The following is a 20999-nucleotide window of genomic DNA, read 5'->3' as shown; positions in this document are numbered from 1 at the left end:
AGGCCAGAAGAGGGCACCAGATCTCATTACAGATGGTTGTGAGCCACCATGTGGGTGCTGGGAATTGAACTCAGGACCTCTGGAAGAACCAGTCAGTGCTCTTAACCTCTGAGCCATCTCTCCAGCCCCAACCGGGGCTTTTTCTAATTCGGTCTGATTTGGATTGCTGCGTCAGTGGAGAGGTTTATCGGGGTGCAAAAACTTACCAAAGACTGCAATGCACTCTTGACGTGGCAGTTGGAGTGAAAACCCTCAGCAACAAAATGCACTTCACACAAACAGGATACGTAAGGGGTTAGGGAAATCAGCTATGTTTTGTGGAAGTTATCAGGCCTCTAAGGATCTTCAAATAAGAAAGCTCTGTGTGGAGGCCATTTTGACCATTTTGTCAACCAGAGTAGGGAGTCCATTTTTGGAGTTGTTAGGTTGTTAATTTACTAAAACCTTTTTGTCTCTTCTCGCCCTTCCAATATTATTGAAAAAAATAAAACTTGTGAAAAAAGTCTGGGGAGTGGGGGGCTGGGGAAATGGCTCAGCAGGTAAGAGTGCATGCCACCAAGTCTGATGACCTGAGTTCAATCTCCCTGAAAACTGTCATCCTCCACACCCATGACGTGGCACATGAACACACATGTACAAAATAAATAAATAAATAAATGTAATTAAAAATTTTTTAATGAAATTTGAAATGTATTGAGCTAGCCAGAGCTACCTAGCAAGAAGCTTCCTTCCAAAAAGGAGAGGGGAAGCTGGGTAGTGGTGGCTGACACCTTCGATCCCAGCACTCGGAGGCAGGAGATAGTTTCTCTATAGAGCAGCTCTGGCTGTCCTGGAACTCGCCTGTAGGCCAGGCTGGCCTCAAACTCATATATATTGCATTTATTTGTTTTATTTTATGTGTATGGGCATTTTGTCCGCATGTATGTCTTTGCACCACATGCACGCGGTGCCCACAGAAGCTAGAAGAGAGCGTCAGACAGGTCTCCAGAAAGAGCCGTCCTGCGGCACAGCGCGCTAGAACTACAATTCCCGGCAGTCCCTGCGGCGGGCACGCCACGACGCGTGTCCCGATGCGTGCGCAGCCGTGGAGCCCTGTGCGGTTCCCGCCAATTCTCGTGTCAGTCTAGTTCCTAACTTCATGGAGCCGTTCGACCCTGCGGAGCTGCCGGAGCTACTCAAGCTGTATTACCGAAGGCTCTTTCCCTATGCCCAGTACTATCGCTGGCTCAACTATGGCGGAGGTGAGGGAGGCGGGGAGCGGGATGGGTGGTGGGGCTGCGAGCGGCGGGAGGGTATTCCTGCACCGTCCCCGTCCCGCCCCACCACCCCAAAGGTACAGAAAGACAGGTGGACCTAACTGTCCTGCCGGCATGCTGTGTTAAAGAAGAAAAGAAGGAGCGGGGCCAGCAACAAGCGGGTTTCTCGGTGTTAGCATGGGGGTGTGACCTGCAACCAGGTCCCAGGAAGAAGGAAGGCTTTCACAGCGGGGTCTGTCAGTGCCCGCCGATAAAAGACAGTTCGTCTTTAAAATATTTACACCTCCCGTTTATTGTTCCCTAGCAAATGTGGAATAGTACGACCCTTCAAATTACAGGCTAAGTAAAACAGTGTTGGGCCCAAGGGGACTCATGAAAAACAGTCTAGAGGGCCTGGTGACTCACACCTGTATTCCTTACATTTGGGAGGCTGAGGCGGTGAATTTTCATGAGTTCAAGGCCAACCTGGGCTCCATAGTAAATTCTAGGGCAGCCTAGTCTATACAGTAAGACCCTGTCTCATGTATAATATATATATATATATATATATATATATATATATATATATATATATATTATTCCCATTAGTTGAGGTTATATAATGCTCTAAACTGAATAAAGTACCAAATTAAAATTATTTTGCAGTGACAAAGAATTACTTTCAACACCGTGAATTTTCATTCACACTGAAAGATGATATTTACATTCGCTACCAGTCCTTCAACAACCAGAGTGAGCTGGAAAAGGAGATGCAGAAAATGAACCCGTATAAGATTGATATCGGTGCTGTATATTCTCACAGAGTAAGGAATCTTTTTTTGTGTATTTTGTTTCATAAGCCAGAGTGGGTTGGTGCCCCCAAGTTTTGAAGATAATGTTTTAGAGTTTGTTATAGACAATGAAACACACTGGTTTTGCCTAGCATGCATGAACCCTTGGGTTCCATAAACCAGGTGTGTTGGTCCGTTACCTGTAATCCCAGTGTAAAGGTAGGGGAGGCCAGAGGATCAGATGTCCAAGGCCATCTCGGCTGCATAGGAGTTGGAGGCCAGTCTGAAATACATGAGACCATGTCTTTTAAAAGAAAAAAAAAATTCTTGCTGGGGTGGTGACACACTCCTTAAACCCCAGAGGCACGTGGATCTCTGAGTTTGAAGCCAGCCCCATCTACAGAGTGAGTACCAGCACAGCCAGGGCCTGCAAGAGAAACCCTGTCCCTGAAAACAAATGGACAATAAACCTTTGATTTGATTGGCTAAAAGAGAAAAATAAATCTATATTTGAAATTAGTAAGCCTGAAGCTGGGGAAAGAACTCAGTTGATAAAGTGCTTGAGGACCTGAGTTGAGAATCCCTAGTACCCATGTCCCGAGACAGAGACAAGGGGATCCCTGGAGTTCTCTGGACAGCCAGACTAGTGGAATCAGGGAGCTCCAGCTGCAGGAAGAGACCCTGTGTCGCTAAGGTGGAGAGTGGTTGAAGAAAACACCCAACTTCAGCCTCTGGCGTACGTACATGCACCTGCACACACAATAAGTATAGAAGTTTTTATTAGTTTCTCATAAGAGGAGCTGGGATGTAGAGTAGTTGTTGCTAGAGTTTTCCTGCCTGGCCCACAGTCAGGACAAATCTCTCTCACCCGCCAGTCCCACAGCCGCTCAGACCCGACCAAGTAAACACAGAGACTTATGTTGCTTACAAACTGTATGGCCGTGGCAGGCTTCTTGCTAACTATTCTTACAGCTTAAATTAATCCATTTCCATTAATCTATACCTTGCCACATGGCTCGTGGCTTACCGGCATCTTCACATGCTGTTTGTCATCATGGCGGCTGGCAGTGTCTTTTTCTGCCTTCCTGTTCTTTCTTTTCTCCTCTCTGTTAGTCCCGCCTACACTTCCTGCCTAGCCACTGGCCAATCAGTGATTTATTGACCAATCAGAGCAACACATTTGCCATACATCCCACAGCAAGTAGTCTTAGATAGAGCATGTGTTGTGGGAAACCCTACATTTGATCCGTGTTGTACCGGGGGTGGGAAACTAATGCTATTCTAATTCTCTTTCTAGTGCATGAGACCTGGGAGCTGTTAGGATTTTCTGTCAATCCTTTCTTTCCCTAGTTCTAAAATTATACAACTCTGCGCCTTGGTATGTGTCTTTTATCGTCTGTTCCGATAGATAGTGAATAGACCGTTACCATACTTGTGGTCTTCAACTGTGGGGGGAGCTATACTTTTTGTAAACATCCTGTCCTTTTTCTTTGAAATATCTTATTTCTGGGGATGTCGATGATAGTTTATTAAACTCTCTTCTTTTACACTCAAACCCAACCCACCACCACCCCCTTCATAATCTTCCTGCTTCTGCCTCCTGAGGTGCTGAATTTACCAAAGCACCCAGCTATGGATGTGATGTTTTTGCTGGAAAGTGATTTGGCCAAGCCGTATTCTCAGGGACTCTGAGCTGAGTTCCTCAGGTCTTTGTCAGAATAATATCTCCACTAGCACACAGACCTTCATTCAGTCACTGACCTGTCCCCAGAGCCTAGGACAGCGCCCGACACATTTGGTCAGATTCTTCCGAAAGGAATCTAGTTTCCCGCTTGAGTTGTCAGTGGAAAGCAACGGACGTGAGGAGAAAGGACTGGATCTCTGGGTAAGGAGATGGCTCAACAGGAAGAACGCTTGATTTGGCCCCGAGTTCAAACCTCCAGCATCCACCTAAAAGCTGGTTGTGTCTACAACCTCTGTGCTATGAGGCAGAGGCAGGAGGATCACATTCATGTATTTACTATTCTTGGCAGAACAGTAAATATAAAATACTTCTCTCTCTCTCTCTCTCTCTCTCTCATACATAGACATAAAACTAAACACAATTTAAAAGAAAGGGCTGAATCTCAGCATTTCATATATAAATACCTGATTAATCTCTCTAGTAGCAATATAATATACCCTTCTTCAACTGTGCCTTTTGTCCCCCAAGTCCCAAGACCCTCTTTTATGTTTTCCAAGTAACAGATCAGGTACCTTCTGTGAGGGCAGTGGAGGAGCAGTCACTTAGCTCTGTAGGTTTACAGAAGAGTCTGGAGAGCTAGCTGCTTCAAGGGCTCAGGCGTGCTCAGTTGATTTTTTTCCTAGCATGGAAGCTCTGGGCTCCGGCTCCAGCTCTGCATCATCTGGGTGTAGGGCACATGCTAATAATTCCAGCCTCAGGTGGCAGCAGGAGGATAAGAAGTCCAAGATTATCTTTGGCCACATAGGGAGTTCAAGGTCAGCGTAGGCTACTGAAACCCTGTCTCAAAACAACAACCAAGACTCATTTGAGGAGATATATTTTAATCTGTTGATTGGATCTAAAATAAGTAGATATTTGTTATTTGTATGTACAGTAACAAAGACTTGTAAAACATCCCGTAATACGGAATTATTTGTCTAGACATTTTTAAAAAAAGATTTATTTTCTTATTATGTATACAGTGTTCTGCCTGCATATACCCCTGCCCACCAGAAGAGGGCAACCAGAACTCATTAGAGATGGTTGTGAGCCACCGTGTGGTTGCTGGGAATTGAACTCAGGACCTCTGGAAGAGCAGCCAGTTGCTCTTAACCTCTGAACCATCTTTCCAGCCCATCATTTCTTTGTTAGGAGCCTAAAATAGCTTTATTATTTCTATCATGCAACATATTTATAGAGAATTCATTAAACCCTATTCTAAGTAGATTAAAAAAAATAAAACTACCATTAATTCAGATTCTGTGAGATCCCAAGTAATGGACTCAGAGTGCCATAGACGTTGTATTATGCAACTTCTGTGACTCATTTTTCTGTGTGAATAGACATGGACAACTCTCACGGAAACTGATAGGTATTTTGTATTTGTAGCCCAGTCAGCACAATACAGTGAAGCTAGGAGCTTTCCAGGCCCAGGAGAAGGAACTGGTCTTTGACATTGACATGACAGACTACGATGATGTAAGGAGATGTTGCAGGTAAGCACCTTCCTCTTGGAGTGGGTGGTGTCACTGACATTGAGTAACGATGACTGTGTTCCAGTTCTGCAGACATATGTGCTAAGTGCTGGACTCTGATGACCATGGCCATTCGAATCATAGACCGAGCGTTGAAGGGTACGTGCCAGTCAGGTCTGCATTCCTAAGTCTCCGCATTTCATGGTCAGATCTCCTACGTTTCTGGTATTTCCCCTGAAACATAAGAGAAAAAGAAAAGAGAAACATTTGTAGTGAGAACATTAAGAAAATACACTAGTGTATTTTCCCCCAGTACAGTCCACTGTAGAGCAGCTCTGTGTGCTAGGTACTGTTCTCCATAGGAAAAGTGAAAGAACAAAGAAGACTCTTACCCAGTCTGGTTTTAAACTTACTATAGTGCTAAGGATGACCTTGAACTCCTGATCCTCCTGCCCCCGTCCGCCGCCCCGCAATTACAGTGCCTCTGAACTGGTTCCCAGCAACTGTGTAGGTCGGCTATCAGCTGCTTCTAATTCTATCTCTAAGGGGTCCAATACCATCCACTGGTTCTGCGGGTAACACCACACATAAGCACATAAACATTAATGAAAGTGAGTCAGGAAAGAAAGAAATCCTTGTTAGAAAGATGAGAATGGGTAAAAAAAATAAAAATAAATAAATAAATAAATAATAAAAAAGGTGGAGCTCAGGACACAGCAAGCTGCATGGAAGTCAGTGTGATTAAAATGAGGAAGCTGTTGCTGTGTGCCTCAGGGTTTCTTCACTGTGAAGAGACACCATGACCACGGCAACCCTTATAAAGGAGAACATTTAATTGGGTGGCTCACTTATAAATCGGAGGTTTCAGCCTGTTATTGTCATGGTGGGACATGGCAGCATGCAGGCAGACATGGTGCTGGAGCTGTGAGTCCTGCATCTTAAGGCAATAGGAAGTGATCTGTCTCTCTGGGCATTACTTGAGCCTATGAGACCTCAAAGCCCGCCTCCACAGTGGCACACTTCCTCCAGCAAGACCACACCTACTCCAATAAGGCCACACCCCCTGATAGTGCCACTCCCTTTTGGGGGCCATTTTCTTTCAGACCACCACACTGTGAGCATGACACCTGGGTTTGGATTTCCAGCACCTGTGTGATAGCCACGCTTGGTAGCACGTGCCTGTAACCACATAGAAACAAGAGGATTCCAGAGGCTTGCCCAGCCAGCCATCAGCTGAGTCAGCGAGCTCCGGATTCAGTGGGAGACCTTAAAAAATAAGAGGACAGGAATAGAAGGACAGATACAGTGTCAGCCTCTGAGTTCCTCACATGTATGCACGGGCACGCACACCCACATATCATAAACACAAACGTAAAAACAGGAGAAAGCCAAGTCTGGTGGTGCATACCTATAATTTGGGGGGTAGAGGTAGGAGGATCAGGAATTCAAGGTCATCCTTGGCAATATAGCAAGTTTAAAACTAGCCTGAGTAGCGGAGCATGGTGACGCACGCGTTTGATCCCAGCACTCGGGAGGCAGAGACAGGCGGATCTCTGAGTTCAAGGCCAGCCTGGTCTACAAAGCGAGTTCCAAGACAGCTAGGGCTACATAGAGAAACCTTGTCTTGGGAAAAAAAAAAAGTCAAACAAAAAAGCCAGCCTGGGTAACATAAGACCTTGTCTTAGAGTACAGCCCCCAGGAAGTGGGGGGGGGGATGAGAGTACTTGTGGAAAACATGAGAAATGAGTAAGCAAAAGCTAGGTTATAAAACTGTCTTAAAACCTATTATTTCTGCCCCTCCTCAGAGGACTTTGGATTCAAGCACCGCCTCTGGGTGTACTCGGGAAGGAGAGGAGTTCATTGTTGGGTCTGTGACGAGTCCGTTAGAAAACTATCCTCTGCCGTACGCTCTGGGATAGTGGAGTACTTGAGTCTTGTCAAGGTAAGCCTCTTTGAATTAACAGTTCCCGTTATCTATTATCTAGCAAATACTACCAAGCGCGGGACTTTCAGTAACACAGAAAATTATCTCTATAGCATTCATGTTTCAGAGTGAGCAGTCTTAGCAAAGATCGTTCCAAGTCATAGTAACTAGATTTTGAAAGATGCTTCACTCACGTGAGCTCACTGCAGCTGTCTGCACTCACGTGAAGTCACTGCAGCTGTCTGCACCCACGTGAAGTCACTGCAGCTGTCTGCACCCACGTGAGCTCACTGCAGCTGTCTGCACAAGTTCTTCATGTGACGGGAGCCCATCAACAATTCATGTCTCATGGGTGGAAGACGGGTCCCTGAGGCCCCGCCCCTTCCTGTGGGACAGGTCGGTGAGGACATGCCATTTCCATCAGTGGTGTAGCCACTAAAAGTTGCCCTGGCTCTAGGAAGTAACCTCTCACCCACCCTGGGGCAAGAAACCTGAATTAACTCAGGGAGTCACACACACAAAAGAGCTGATAAAGAGAAGACCCGTTGGGAAGAAGGGTTTCAGTGAGGGGGGCCGTGTGAAAATAACTGGTTCATCGTGTAAATACGTGAAACTCAAACAATAGCTAAATTATTTGTATCTTTAAAGTATAGATGGCATCTCGTGTCCATAATTCTAGCACCCAGGGACTGAAGCAGGAGGCTGTGCGCTCTGGGCCAGCCTGGGCTGGAGAGTGAGACCCTACCTCCAACAACAAAAAAGATGCTTAATTTTTTTCTGCTAAGTATCCTCCTTTTAGCAAAAGGAAAATTAATATGCTTCTCTAGTTAACTTTGTCAAATAAAGTTAAGAGAAAGTTGGAGATATGGAAGATCCTGGGCTGGTGACTCAGTGGTTAGAAGCACTTCCTGCTCTTGCAGAGGACCCTGGCTCAGGTTCCACACTGACGTGGTAGCTCACAACCACCTGTAACTCCAGTTCCCAGGATCTGACTCCATTTTACGGCCTTCACAGCTACAACACTCTTGTCATACACACACGTATACCCAGGTACACAGACGAAAAAAGAAAGTATTTTTTAATAATGAAATAGCATCCAAGCTATACTTCCAAATTTAGCCACTGTCTCTGGTTTTTATATAGCTCTAAATGGGATAATAGAATATGTTAAAGATGGTTTTAAATAATTTTATTTAGGTTTTATAATATACATAAATAAAGGTCTTTTTTTTGTTGTTGTTTTTTGTTTTTTGTTTTCTTTCCCGGTTTATTTTTCAGGGTGGTCAAGACGTTAAAAAGAAAGTTCACCTGAGTGAAAAGCTTCATCCTTTTGTCAGGTCTGTTGGAAAAGACTCCCTGAGGGTCTCTGGTGCTACATGTACTTCTAGAAGTCTCTTGCTGTCAGTTTTCATCTCCGAGGAGCGCTTTTAGTCGCTGTTGAAGCTATCAGCCTCCTAGTTTATGTTCTACTATGATTCTCAGCGACCTTCACGACTTCATGAGAAACGTGACAGTATCTCCGTTGAAAGATAAGAAGAGTGGGTTCTAGAGAATTATGTGGGCTGCTCACCATCACACAAGTCACCGTTAATGTCTAGCACGTAGGCTCCAGTTTACCAGCTTCTAAAACCCATGCTTCCTCTACCCCTGTTATGTGGATGATGTGGAGGGCTGGGTCTGCTCTACTTAACTCTAGAGTTGTGGCAAAAACAAATGAAACAAGATGTGAAGAATATTTGTAAATCCCAAGCATTATGCCCTTGTTGCCATTTTTTTATTTTGTTTTATTTTGAGAGGGTCTCTGTGGCCCTGGCTGGCCTGGAACTCACTCTATAGATCACGGTGACCTCTGTGGAGATCCACCTGCCTCTGTTTCCCAAGTGCTGGGATTAAAGGCGTGCACTACCATTGCTAGGCAGCTGTTGTGATTTTAAAGCAAGAAACTAGATCCTACCTGTAACACCGATGTTGTCCTAAGTGGGTTAGTTATACCAGTGTTGCGTGTTCTATGATGTAAGTAACTGTATCGATTGTAGGATTTAAGAAGTAATCATTTAGACCAGTCATGGCAGCACACACCTTTAATCCCAGCCCCAGGAGGCAGAGGCAGTCCGATCTCTACAGAGGCCTGCCAGGTCTCCAGAGCGAGTTTCCGGGGATCCAGAGTTATACAGTGAAATGCTGTCTCAAAATAAAATAAAAAATTTGTAAAGGAAGCAAACTTTTCCCCAATACCTACCTATCCTATGATAGGTAACATGCTAAGTTATTTACCTTTTAACTGTCTAGTTTTTTGTTTTTTTGTTTTGTTTTTTTTTTGTTTTGTTTTGTTTTTCGAGACAGGGTTTCTCTGTGTAGCTTTGCGCCTCTCCTGGAACTCACTTGGTAGCCCAGGCTGGCCTTGAACTCACAGAGATCCGCCTGGCTCTGCCTCCCGAGTGCTGGGCTTAAAGGCGTGCGCCACCACCGCCCGGCTTAACTGTCTAGTTTTAACTTTAACTAAAAGGTCTCATTCCATTCATCTAGTTCTAGGAATTCAGGAAAAATAAACAGTAACCTCACCCAGTGGGAGAGTGCCTGTGTGTCCTGTGTGTTGCTAATGCTGTTGGGACTTTTTTGTTACTATTATTCCTACAGGAGATCTATAAACATAATTAGAAAATACTTTGAAGAATATGCCTTAGTTGGCCAAGATATTCTTGAAAATAAAGAAAACTGGGATAAGATTTTAGCCCTTGTTCCTGAGAATATCCTTTCCTGTGATTACTGTGTGAGTCAGTCCTGTCAACCTGTGATATTACAGATATATACTGCTTGCATAGTCTCATATGTTTCTAGAAGTTTAATCTTTTTGTTCCTGCATGTCTACATTTTTATATCACTGGGCTACAGTAAGAAATGGGACCATTTTGTAAAATAGTTTTCTCATTTTATAAATTGTTCCTAGAATTAATGGTTAAAGAATGGGGAGTCATTTAGTCTGGATATGTACAAGACCTGGGAAAACTTCATTATGTTATAATACCTTATAATTATTTTAGCATCTTTCTGTCATTTCACTAATATATTTTTATAAGGTTTTTTTTTGTTTTTGTTTTTTCAAGACAGGATTTCTCTGTGTAGCTCTGGCTGTCCTGGAACTCACTCTGTAGCCCAGGCTAGCCTCAAACTCAGAGATCTGCCTGCCTCTGCTTCCCCAGTGCTCAGATTAAAGACGTGCATCACCACCACCTGGCTATAAGGGAATTTTTTTACTGCTGTACGCGCCTAGCATTTGTGTTTTAGGAGTCACTGATAGTGTCTAAGTGTGCGAGGCTTCAGCATCCTTGTAACAGCACACACCATGGACTGACTTACCGAGGTACCCCAGATTAGCGTGTTCCTTAATGCTGTATCACCGATTCACGATGAGCTTCAGAGAGGCTTTCAACGGCTTCACAGTTCGTCTCAGCGCTGGGACCATCTGAGGAAAGTGGTCAGCACCTCCCAGGTATTGAAATGTGTTTGCCAATAGCATAGTACAGTTCATGATCAAGTTAAAGATGGTTGAGGAAGGTCTTCCTTTTTAACCATCTTTGAAGAAATACTCAGAAGTCCCTTCTGATCCTCATGGTGGCCTTACGTCTGCTTTTAGAATATGAAGAATGATAAATGTGGTCCCTGGCTGGAGTGGGAGATCATGCTCCAGTACTGTTTTCCACGCCTGGATATCAACGTGAGCAAAGGAATCAATCATTTACTGAAGAGTCCTTTTAGCGTTCATCCTAAAACAGGTACAGTGCGAGGAAAGTGAGGAAAACGAAAAGAAATCGCTTTTCTTCTGTTTTGAGACAGGGTCTCACTGTGTAGACCAGGCTAGCCCGGATCTCACTGTGTAGACCAGGCTTCCCTCACAGAGATTTGCCTGCCTCTGCCTCAGAGTGCCGGGATTAAAGGCGTGTGCCACCATGCCTGGCTCATTATTATTGGTGTTAGTAGGGATGTCATTAGTTGTGAATAGATATATATGTCTGTGAAGTTAAGGTTGAAGAACCAACTTGTTGGCTAGGATCTACATGCGTTGACCTTGCCTGCTAAGTAGCTACCAGGTGAACTGCTACTCTGTAAAAGTTTGAGTGTTGTGGGGTGTGAGGCTCAAGTTTGTAAAGTGCTTGCTTGGCATGCACAAAAGCCCTGGGTTCCATCCCAGCAACCATAGTCGATGTGTGATGGCACAGGCCTATAATCCCCCTAATCAGGAGAATCAGAAGTTTGACGTCATCGTCAGCAACATGGAGTTTGAGGCTAGCCTAGGCAATATGGGAACCTTGTCTCAAAAAAGAAAAAACTGTTAGGAAAAACAAACTGAAGCCAAGTACAAAGTGTTTGTTCATACACCTGTACTTCCAGCACTCAGGATGTAGAAGCCAGAGGGAAGCAGAAGGATCAGGGCCATTCTCCACTACATAGCAAGTTCCAGGCTAGGCCAGGTACTCTCCATAATGGGACCCATTTCTAAAGAAATCATTATATCCTCAGCCCTTAGATGTGAGTTTTATATATTGTCCTGGGTGTAGATTAGTTTTGTGTTTTTTGATTGTTTGTTTATTTTTTCGAGACAGGGTTTCTCTCTATACCCCTGGCTGTCCTACTCACTCTCTAGACCAGGCTGGCCTCGAACCAGGTGTAGATTTATAAGATGTCATCAAAGGTCATATGTCACTTAGTCACAGAAATACCTTTAGAGAAATGTCATTTCTTTTATTATTGTGCAAACATCACAGTATATTTTTACACAAACTAAGCTGCTTGTTGCTGGACAATGTCTTATAATCACCACTGTATGCAGCCCATCAGTTGACCAAAATATCATTCTGGTCACATGATCGTATATTTCCAAAATGCTCCATAAAGATGTCCAGCGTGGAACTGGTGAGGTAGCGTGGCAGGTAAGAGGCACTTGCCACCACACTTGGTGACCTAGATTCAATTTTCTGGACCTACATGGTGGAAGGAGAAAACCAACTCCTACAAGTTGTCCTTTGACTTATACACACACGTATAAATAAAAGCTTTTTTAAAAAAATTTTAAAGATATCCAGGGGCAGGCTGGAGAGATGGCTCAGCGGTTAAGAGCACTAGCTGTTCTTCCGGAGGTCCTGAGTTCAATTCCCAGCAACCACATGGTGGCTCACAACCAACTGTAATGAGATCTGGTGCCCTCTTCTGGCACACAGGGATACATGCAGACAGAATACTGTATATATAATAAATAAATAAATCTTTAAAAAAAAAAAAAAAAAGATGTCCAGGGGCTGGATAGATGGTTCAGTGGTTAAGAACACATACTGCTCTTCAGAGGACCTGAGTTCGAATCCCAACACCCATGTCGGGTGGCTCACAGCTGCCTATAACTCCAGCTCCAAGAGGATCTGATGCCTCTGGCTTCTGCAGGCACCTGCACTTGTGTACACAGAACACACACACACAGTTAAAAATAAGAGGTCCGATGTGGTCAAGTATGGTGGTGCATACCTGCGGTCTCAGCACTTAGGGGGTTCACAAGTTCAAGACCAACCTGGGCTACATAGTGAGGCCTTGGCTCCAAACAGCCTGAGCATGGTAGCGCATGCATATAATCCATCCCAGCACTGGGGCAGAGACAGGAAGACAGTTACAAGTTCAAAACCAGCCTGATCTACATAGTAGTGAGTTCAAGGACAGCTAGGGCTATATAGTAAGACCCTGTCTCCAAAAACCAGATTAAAAAACCCTTATGATAGCAAAGCCTTTGGGGATAAAAGTGTTTGTGCGTGTGTGTGTGTGTGTGTGTGTGTGTGTGTGTGTGTGCGCGCGCGCACGCGTGCTAAGGATTGAATATAGGACCTCATACGTGCAAGTCAAACACTCTACCACTAAACTATATCCCCAGCACTTTGTAAAAATTTAACCAAAAATAATTCAGAAACACAACAACCTATAATCATGTGTTTATAACTTCTGGTTCTTACAGGTCGCATTTCTGTGCCAATTGATTTTCAGAAAGTCGATCAGTTCGACCCATTTACTGTTCCAACTATAAGGTATGTTCCAGATCATTGATTATTCCTTGTTTATGACTATTCTCCTGAATTTTAAATAGATAATCCTAGATCCCTGGATAGAGACGTAGCTTTACGGGGTGACCTATTTGATTGTGGAGGTACTTAGTACTAGGGATTATATGGTGATACTTTAGGGGGGCTGTGCATGGTTTTAGCTGTTGTGTGGGGGAAAGCATTTTAAGATCAAACCCTATGAGGGCTAAGGGGCACAGCTCATTGGTAAGAGTACTGGGCCCAGTCCACAGCATCAAAAATAAAAGTCTGGGAAATACCAATTCAAGCATATGAAAAGTTTTAGGCGGTGCTTCGGGAGATGGCTCCTCGGGTGAAACACAAGCATTAAGACCTGAGTTGAGCCGGGCGGTGGTGGCACACACCTTTAATCCCAGCACTCGGGAGGCAGAGCCAGACGGATCTCTGTGAGTTCGAGGCCAGCCTGGGTTACCAAGTGAGTTCCAGGAAAGGTGCAAAGCTACACAGAGAAACCCTGTCTCGAAAAAAAAAAAAAGACATGAGTTGAAGTTACTAGACCTTCTTAGAGCCAGGCACAGTGACACGTATCTGTGATCTCAGTGTGTCTGTGGTGAGATGGGAGTAAGAGACAGGAAAATCCCCAGGAGCTCGCAGGCCGGTTAGCCCAGAAAACACAGCAGAAAACACCCAACAGGTGAGGGTCAACACCCAAGGTTGTACTTTGGCTGTATGTGTACTGTAGCTCACACACACATGTGCATACATGAAAGTTTTAGCCTAGAGATGTATACGGATGTAGCTCAGTGACAGAGCGCTTGCCAGGCATATACAAGGCACTGAGTTAGATCCCAGAACCATACTAAAAACAGATCTTGCCAGGCATAGTGGCGTATACCATGGATCCAGAGGCAGAAGGATCACAGTTCTAGGTCAGGGCATGGAATGTGGCTTAGCACATAATCACAGGTGATGTGGAATACACCTGTAATCACAGGCGGGGGTGGGGGGGTGTGAAACAAGAGAATTCAAGGTCATCCTTGGCTTTATGACAGTTTGAGAACACCCTGGAATACATGAGACTCTTTCTCAAAATTAAAACAAACATTGTAGGTCCCCTAGAGCTACATATTGAGACCTGCTGAGTGTGAGAGCACTTGTGTGTGCAAGGCCCTGAGTGCACACACTCTGCTGCTGCCTTTCCTAGTCCTTAATAATGTGCTTGAAGAACTCCAAGAAGAGATGATGCTGCCTCAGATCTAGTTGACAGGTTGTTTGTTTATTGTTCAGTATCAGAAGTGGTGCCTGGGGTCGTTTACATACTAAGACAGTCGCCCACCACCAAGCTACCCCTCAGGCAGATGTTTTTTGTTTTTTTTGTTTGTTTGTTTTTTGGGTTTTTTTTTTTTTTTTTTTTTTTTTTCTGTGCTAATGTCAGTAGGTGATGTGAGTCTAGGAACCAACTTTAAAATTCCCTTATTCTATTGCTTGTAGCTCCATCTGCCGAGAATTGGACGTGGTTTCCACTCATGAAAAGGACAACGAGGGGCATGAAGCTGGATCTGATAGCAAACCTAGAGTCAGAGGTAAGTTAGTGTACTGGAGCTGCGCTCTGACAGACCTATCTGCACTCCCGTAACTAATTCTTAGAATCAGGCCACGGTGGGGCATCTGCCCTGAACCAGCTCAGTGATAAATGCTGTCACAGCTCTGCCCTTCTCTAGTATAGTCTGTGGAGTCTTTAAAGAATTGTGTCATCACCGGGCGGTAGTGGCACACGCCTTTAATCCCAGCACTTGGGAGGCAGAGCCAGGCGGATCTCTGTGAGTTCGAGGCCAGCCTGGTCTACAGAGCGAGATCCAGGACAGGCTCTAAAACTACACGGAGAAACTCTGTCTCGAAAAACCAAAAAAAAGAATTGTGTCCTCTGCAAATATAAATAGTATGACTTCCTCCTTTCCAATTTTTATCCCTTTTAGGCCTGTCTTGTGTAACTGCTATAGCTAAGACTTTGAGCACGTATCAGATAAAGGGTGGGGGTTGCTGGAGAGATATCTCAGCAGTAGAAAGCACTTGCCGCTCCTGCAGAGAACTCAGGTTCAATTCCAGCCCCCCACCCTCACCCCCCAGTCATAGCTGGCTGTAACTCGAGTCCCAGGAGGATCCAATGCCCTCTCTGGCTCCCATGGGTACTACGTATGTGTGGTGCACAGACATACAATACATTTAGGCAAACACTCATTCACATGAAATAAAAATAAATAAAATCTTTAAGATACAAAATAAAAAGAGTGTGGACATCCTTGTCTTGTTCTTGATTCTAGAGGAAATGCCCTTGGTCTGTCTTCATTGACTGTAGATTTGTTGTATATAGTATCCTTTATCATTTTGAGGTGTTTCTTTTTTTCTTTTTTCTTTTTTGGTTTTTGGAGACAGGGTTTCTCTGTGCAGCTTTGCGCCTTTCCTGGATCTCACTCTGTAGCTCAGGCTGGCCTCGAACTCACAGAGATCCTCCTGGCTCTGCCTCCCAAGTGCTGGGATTAAAGGCGTGCGCCACCACCGCCCAGCTGAGGTATGTTTCAACTCTTCCTAAAATCTCCAGAACTTTATCCTGAAGGCATGTTGAACTTTTTCAGATGCCTTTTCAGCATTAATAGAAATGCGTGTGGGGTTTGTCTCAAGTTTATTTATTGATGATCTATGTCGAACCGACCTTGCCTCTCTGGCATGAAGCCTCTTTGTTCATAGTGTGTGGTCTTCTTAGTGTGTTCCTGAGTTCAAGTATTTTGTAGAGAATGTTGCGGCTTTGCTCATCGAAGCACTTGGTCTGTGGTTTCTGTTGTTATTGTGTCTTTGCCTGGCTTTGCTGCCAGGGTGATATTGGCTTTGTAGAGTGGGTATGGTAGTGCTCCTTCGTTTTCTGTTTGTGGAGCACGTTTTTTAAAAATTGGTATGAAATCTTCCTTGAAAGTTGGATGGGTCAGGCAGGGTAGCACATACCTTTAATCTCAGTACTCGGGAGGCAGACGAAGGCAGATCTCTGAGAGTTCTCGGCCAGCCTGGTCTACAGAGTGAGTTCCAGGACAGCAAACAAAACAAAACAATTCAGCAGTGACTGTCCAGTCCTGGTTTTGTGTGTGTGTGTGTGTGTGTGTGTGTGTGTGTGTGTGTGTGTGTGTGGCTTTTGATGATACTTTCCATCTAATAGTGGGTCTGTTTAGTTATTTATATCTTCTAGACTTATGGGAGATGATATGCACTTAGAAACCCTGAGTTATCCAGCTTTTGGAGTGTAAGTTTTCATAGTACTCTCTAATAACACTGTTTCCTTGGAGTCTGTGGAATGGCACCTTTGGTTCTCTAACTTAGGTCATTTGTATCCCCTTTCTTTCTATCTAGGTGGTTAAGGGTTTGTTGGAGAACCAACTCTGGTTGTTTTAAAATATTAGTGCTCTTCTGCCAATGTGCTAGTTCTAATGTACACCCTTTATAATCTAGATTACAAGAAGACCAGTCTAGCGCCATATGTGAAAGTGTTTGAACAATTTCTTGAAAACCTGGAGAAGTCCCGGAGAGGCGAACTTCTCAAGAAGAGCGGTAAGATGATGCCCCCTTGTGTATAGGAGGATCTTCTGAGTCTGAATAGTTTGAAGCTCCCAGCAATGAGCAACTTTGTGTTTCTAGTCTTTGTAAAACTAATCCTTGTTTAATCTAGCTTAAAAAATACTGATTTATTGTAACTTTAGTGGGATTTTGATGTTTGCTTTTGGGTTTTTTTTTTTGTTATTTTTACATTTATTTAGGGAGGTGTGTGTGTGTGTGTGTGTGTGTGTGTGTGTGTGTGTGTGTAAGCACATAGAACATCTGTAGTGATCAGAAGACCATTTGTGAGTCACTTCTGTCCTACCATACGGTTCAGGGGACTGAACTCAGGTTGTCAGCCTTGGCAGTGAGCAACTTCACCTGCTGAGTGTCCTGCAAACCCATAGTTTTTATTTATTTATTTGTTTTTTGTTGTTGTTTGTTTGTTTTTTTGTTTTTGTTTTTGAGACAGGGTTTCCCTGTGTAGTTTTGGTGCCTGTCCTGGATCTCACTCTGTAGCCCAGGCTGGCCTCGAACTGAGAGATCCGCCTGGCTCTGCCTCCCGGAGTGCTGGGATTAAAGGCATGCACCACCACCACCACCTGGCAATTTGTTTGTTTTTAATAAAAGTTTCTTCATTGAACAAAGGCACATGCCTGTAATCTCTGGAGGTGAGGCAAGAAGATCAGGAGGAGTCCAAGGCCAGCCTGGGCTAAATGAGACCCTGCCTCCAACAAAGAAAAAAAAAAGTGATTTTTTTCCCCCCTCTATGAATAATAATGGTTTCTTTTCTTTCTTTTTTTTTGTTTTTGTTTTTGTTCTGTTTTTTGTTTGTTTGTTTGTTTTTTCTGAAACAGGGTTTCTCTGTAGCTTTGGCTGTCCTGGAACTCACTCAGTCTATAGACTAGGCTGGCCTTGAACTCATAGAAATCCACCTAAAGGCATGTGCCAACACCAACCAGCCTAAATGATGGTTTCTTAGTCCAACACATTTATTAAACACACTCTGTGTCAGGTAAAATGATATAAACAAAGATGAATTCTACACCATCCCTCCTGGTCTGTAAGTAGGATAGGTCATGGAGGGCCAGGGAAGGCTGAAGCAGAAGTGCCGTACATCAGAGCCCAGCTGGTCCACACAGTTCCAGGCTAGCCTAAGTTTCAGTATGAGGCCCTGTCTTCAAACACCACACATACACAAAACTAACTTTATACCAAGCAACGCGGTCCAAATGCTCAGAGAGAGATCTGTCTGAAGCTGAGCTGTGATGTGAAAGGTTCTCTAACTCCTTTCAGTAAATGTCTTTAAGAATGCCAAGCAACATTCTACTACTGAGTTAGATCCAAAGCCCAGGGTGTGGGGGTGTTGGGGAATGACAGATATATCTGAAGAAGCCTGCTAGAGCCAAAATATAGGTGGCCTTAAATTCCAGATGTAGGAATCTGGGTCTGAGTAGGAACAGGAAAATAGTCAAGATTTTTAGGGAAGAAAATATCTTGATTTGTGCTCTCACTAAAAGCAGATCCCGGCTAGGAATGTAGCTCTGCTGGTAGAGTCCTTGCCTAGCATGAATGAAACCCTGTGTTCAGTGCCAGCACCACGTACACCTGTGCCCGGCTCAGCTAATGCACATCTGTAGTCCTAGCACTTCAGAGGTGAAGGAACGGGGGTCAGAAGTTCAGGGCTGGCAAGAGAGCTCAGCAGGTGGATGCTTGCCACAAAGCCCGAGAACCTGAGTTCAGTCCGCAGAACTCACGTGGTAGAAGGAAAGAGCCACGTGTTCCCTGCCCCTGCCTTTTCCTCGCCATACTAAATAAGTCAACGTGCCATTGCAGGAGAGACTGGAGTGATGTGTCAGCAGTTAAGAGCGTGGGCAGCTCACAACCATCTGTAACTCCACTTTGAGGGATCCAGTGCCCTACTGAGCCTCTGAGGGTACCTAAATAGAAGTGAGCATACCCACACATAGGCACATACACATAATTAAAAAGTAAAGTATTACAACATCACTGCGTGCCCGTGGTGCACAAACATACACAAAAGCAGAACACCCTTACACATAAAATGAAAATAAGTCAATCTTTTTAAAAAGAAATAGTAAAGGAACGAAAGAATTGGAAAGGGGAGGGAATTGTCATAGAAGCCAGAAAAAAGTTTCAGGGAGATGATCAAATGTAAATACAAGAGGGAACTGATCAAACCTTCTTAGATGTAATTACTAAAAGGAGGTACAAAGGGCACAGACATGTCAAATGAAGAAGAGTTTTCTGACTAGGAAAGACCTCATGTGTAAATTAAAGAAAAAAATCAGTGAACATGTTTTTGGTTGGTTTGTTTTGTTTTGTTGGTTTGGGTTTTTTTGTTTTTTGTTTTTTTTGAGACAGGGTTTCTTCTCTGTAGACCAGGCTGGCCTCGAACTCAAAGTGATCCGCCTGGCTCTGCCTCCTGTGTGCTGGGATTAAAGGCATGAGCTACTAACATCCAGCTGAACATGTTTTTAAATAAGTAAAGTGTTTAAATTATTTACAGTGTATTTCTCTTATGGAGATTATTTTCTTCATAGAGAAAAGTGAGTCTGTAAGCAGGGTGGTGGTGGTGGTGGTGGTGGTGGTGGTGGTGGTGGTGGTACACGCCTATAATCCCAGTACTCAGGAGGCAGAGCCAGGAGGATCTCTGTGAGTCTGCAGAGTGAGTTCCAGGACAGCCAGGACTGTTATACAGAGAACCCTGTCTAGAAAAAATAAAAAGCCTGGTAGTGGTGGGGCAAAAAAAAAAAAAATTTGAAATGTATGTATGCTTTATTAACTTCCTGCAAAATATTTTCATCTGTCCAGTAACAAAACTAGATTATTTTTCATCATGAATTTTCCTCTTAGAAAAATTCTCATGTTGCTACAGAATGAAGTTTTCAAAAGCTTGATGGATACCCTAGAAAGCAATAGCAATATTATAGAAATACCAACACCATTCCCACTTCATTTTTTTTTTTAATTTAATTTGTATTGGATTCCAGAGGGCCTAAGACAAAGTTTTGCTCGTAGTGAACACTCAGATTTGTCTTTATTGGATAAACTTAAAGCCTCATCATTGCTGGTATTCCAAGTAGCCACACCAAGTCCTTTGATTTCTTTTTATTTTAAACATGGAGAGAGGGTATGTGTTTGTGTATTTGTGTGTTTGCATGCACACTTGCCGTAGAATGTGTGTGGAAGTCAGAAGACAACTTGTGGTAGTTAGTTCTTCCACCCATGTAGATCCCGGGCACTGAACTCAGGCTTGGCAGCAAGCGCCCTTACCCACTGAGCCATCTGGCCAGCCTTTAGATTCTCATTCTGTACTGGATCAGCCTATGATGTGGGCCTCGACAAATGTAAAAACAAGCCTTTATATGTGGTGTGAATTTAATAGAAGCATTAAACAAATCAGAATATGGAAATAAATGGTTTTATTTTCCTTTACTAATTTATATTTAAAAAACTATGTTTTTAGTTTTTAAATTTTGTTTTCTATTTTGTTTTAGATTTACAAAAAGATTTCTGAAGAGAACAACTCCTATCAAACCAATGTCAATGCCTTCCACCTTTAACCACGGACCAAATACTTTAGGAACCATTTAATAAATTCATCTATGTGCCTTAATCCTTAAAGCAAAATGTCCTTCTTTCAAGAAATAGTTTATGTTGAAGAGATTTCCTGGGACCAAGAGAGTGTCGAGGATCCTAAGAGAAACATTAAATCAAGGAATAAGTAAACTGCAGGACTTTGTAAATTTTAATATTATGAAAAGATAATTGTTAGGCTTCTGATATACTCAGTTGTACCAGTTGCTATGTATAGAGGTACATGTGAGCAGTGATAATGCCAAGACTTTCATTTTAGCCCACTGAATACCATCTCCACTTCCATGATCCTATATAGATGATGGCCGTATCCTTCAGTCATATGAGTTAACAGCTGTGGCTCACACATGTAATCCCAGGACTTAGAAGTCTGAGGCAGAACAAGTATCCCGAGTTCAGGGCCAGCCTGGGCTATACTACAGCCTACTTGTATTAATATATATACACACACATATATACACACACAGAGAGATTTATTAGAATGACTCACAGGCTGTGGTCCAGCTAGTCAACAATGGCTGTCTACAAATGTAAGGTCCAGGAGCCGTTCAGTCCACGTGGCTGGATGTCTCAGCTGGTCTTCAGTACACTGGGA

The 20999-nt window shown here is 43.7% G+C and overlaps 1 protein-coding gene across 1 annotated transcript; it reads left to right on the top strand.

Annotated features, from left to right (window-relative positions):
- Positions 1-1086: 1086 nt before the first annotated feature.
- Positions 1087-20423, top strand: Prim1 (DNA primase subunit 1). Its single transcript, XM_059245263.1, has 13 exons — positions 1087-1241; positions 1902-2059; positions 5139-5245; positions 5310-5383; positions 7030-7166; positions 8427-8485; positions 9786-9895; positions 10547-10638; positions 10783-10921; positions 13141-13210; positions 14696-14787; positions 16700-16798; positions 20305-20423. The coding sequence occupies exons 1-13, from the start codon at positions 1139-1141 to the stop codon at positions 20322-20324; spliced, it is 1260 nt and encodes a 419-aa protein (XP_059101246.1). The 5' UTR covers positions 1087-1138; the 3' UTR covers positions 20325-20423.
- Positions 20424-20999: the final 576 nt, after the last annotated feature.

This window comes from Peromyscus eremicus, chromosome 18 (genome assembly GCF_949786415.1).
Source record: "Peromyscus eremicus chromosome 18, PerEre_H2_v1, whole genome shotgun sequence".
NCBI lineage: Eukaryota > Metazoa > Chordata > Mammalia > Rodentia > Cricetidae > Peromyscus > Peromyscus eremicus.
Note: the sequence above shows the minus strand (reverse complement) of the source record. Positions and strands in the feature narration are given on the sequence as shown.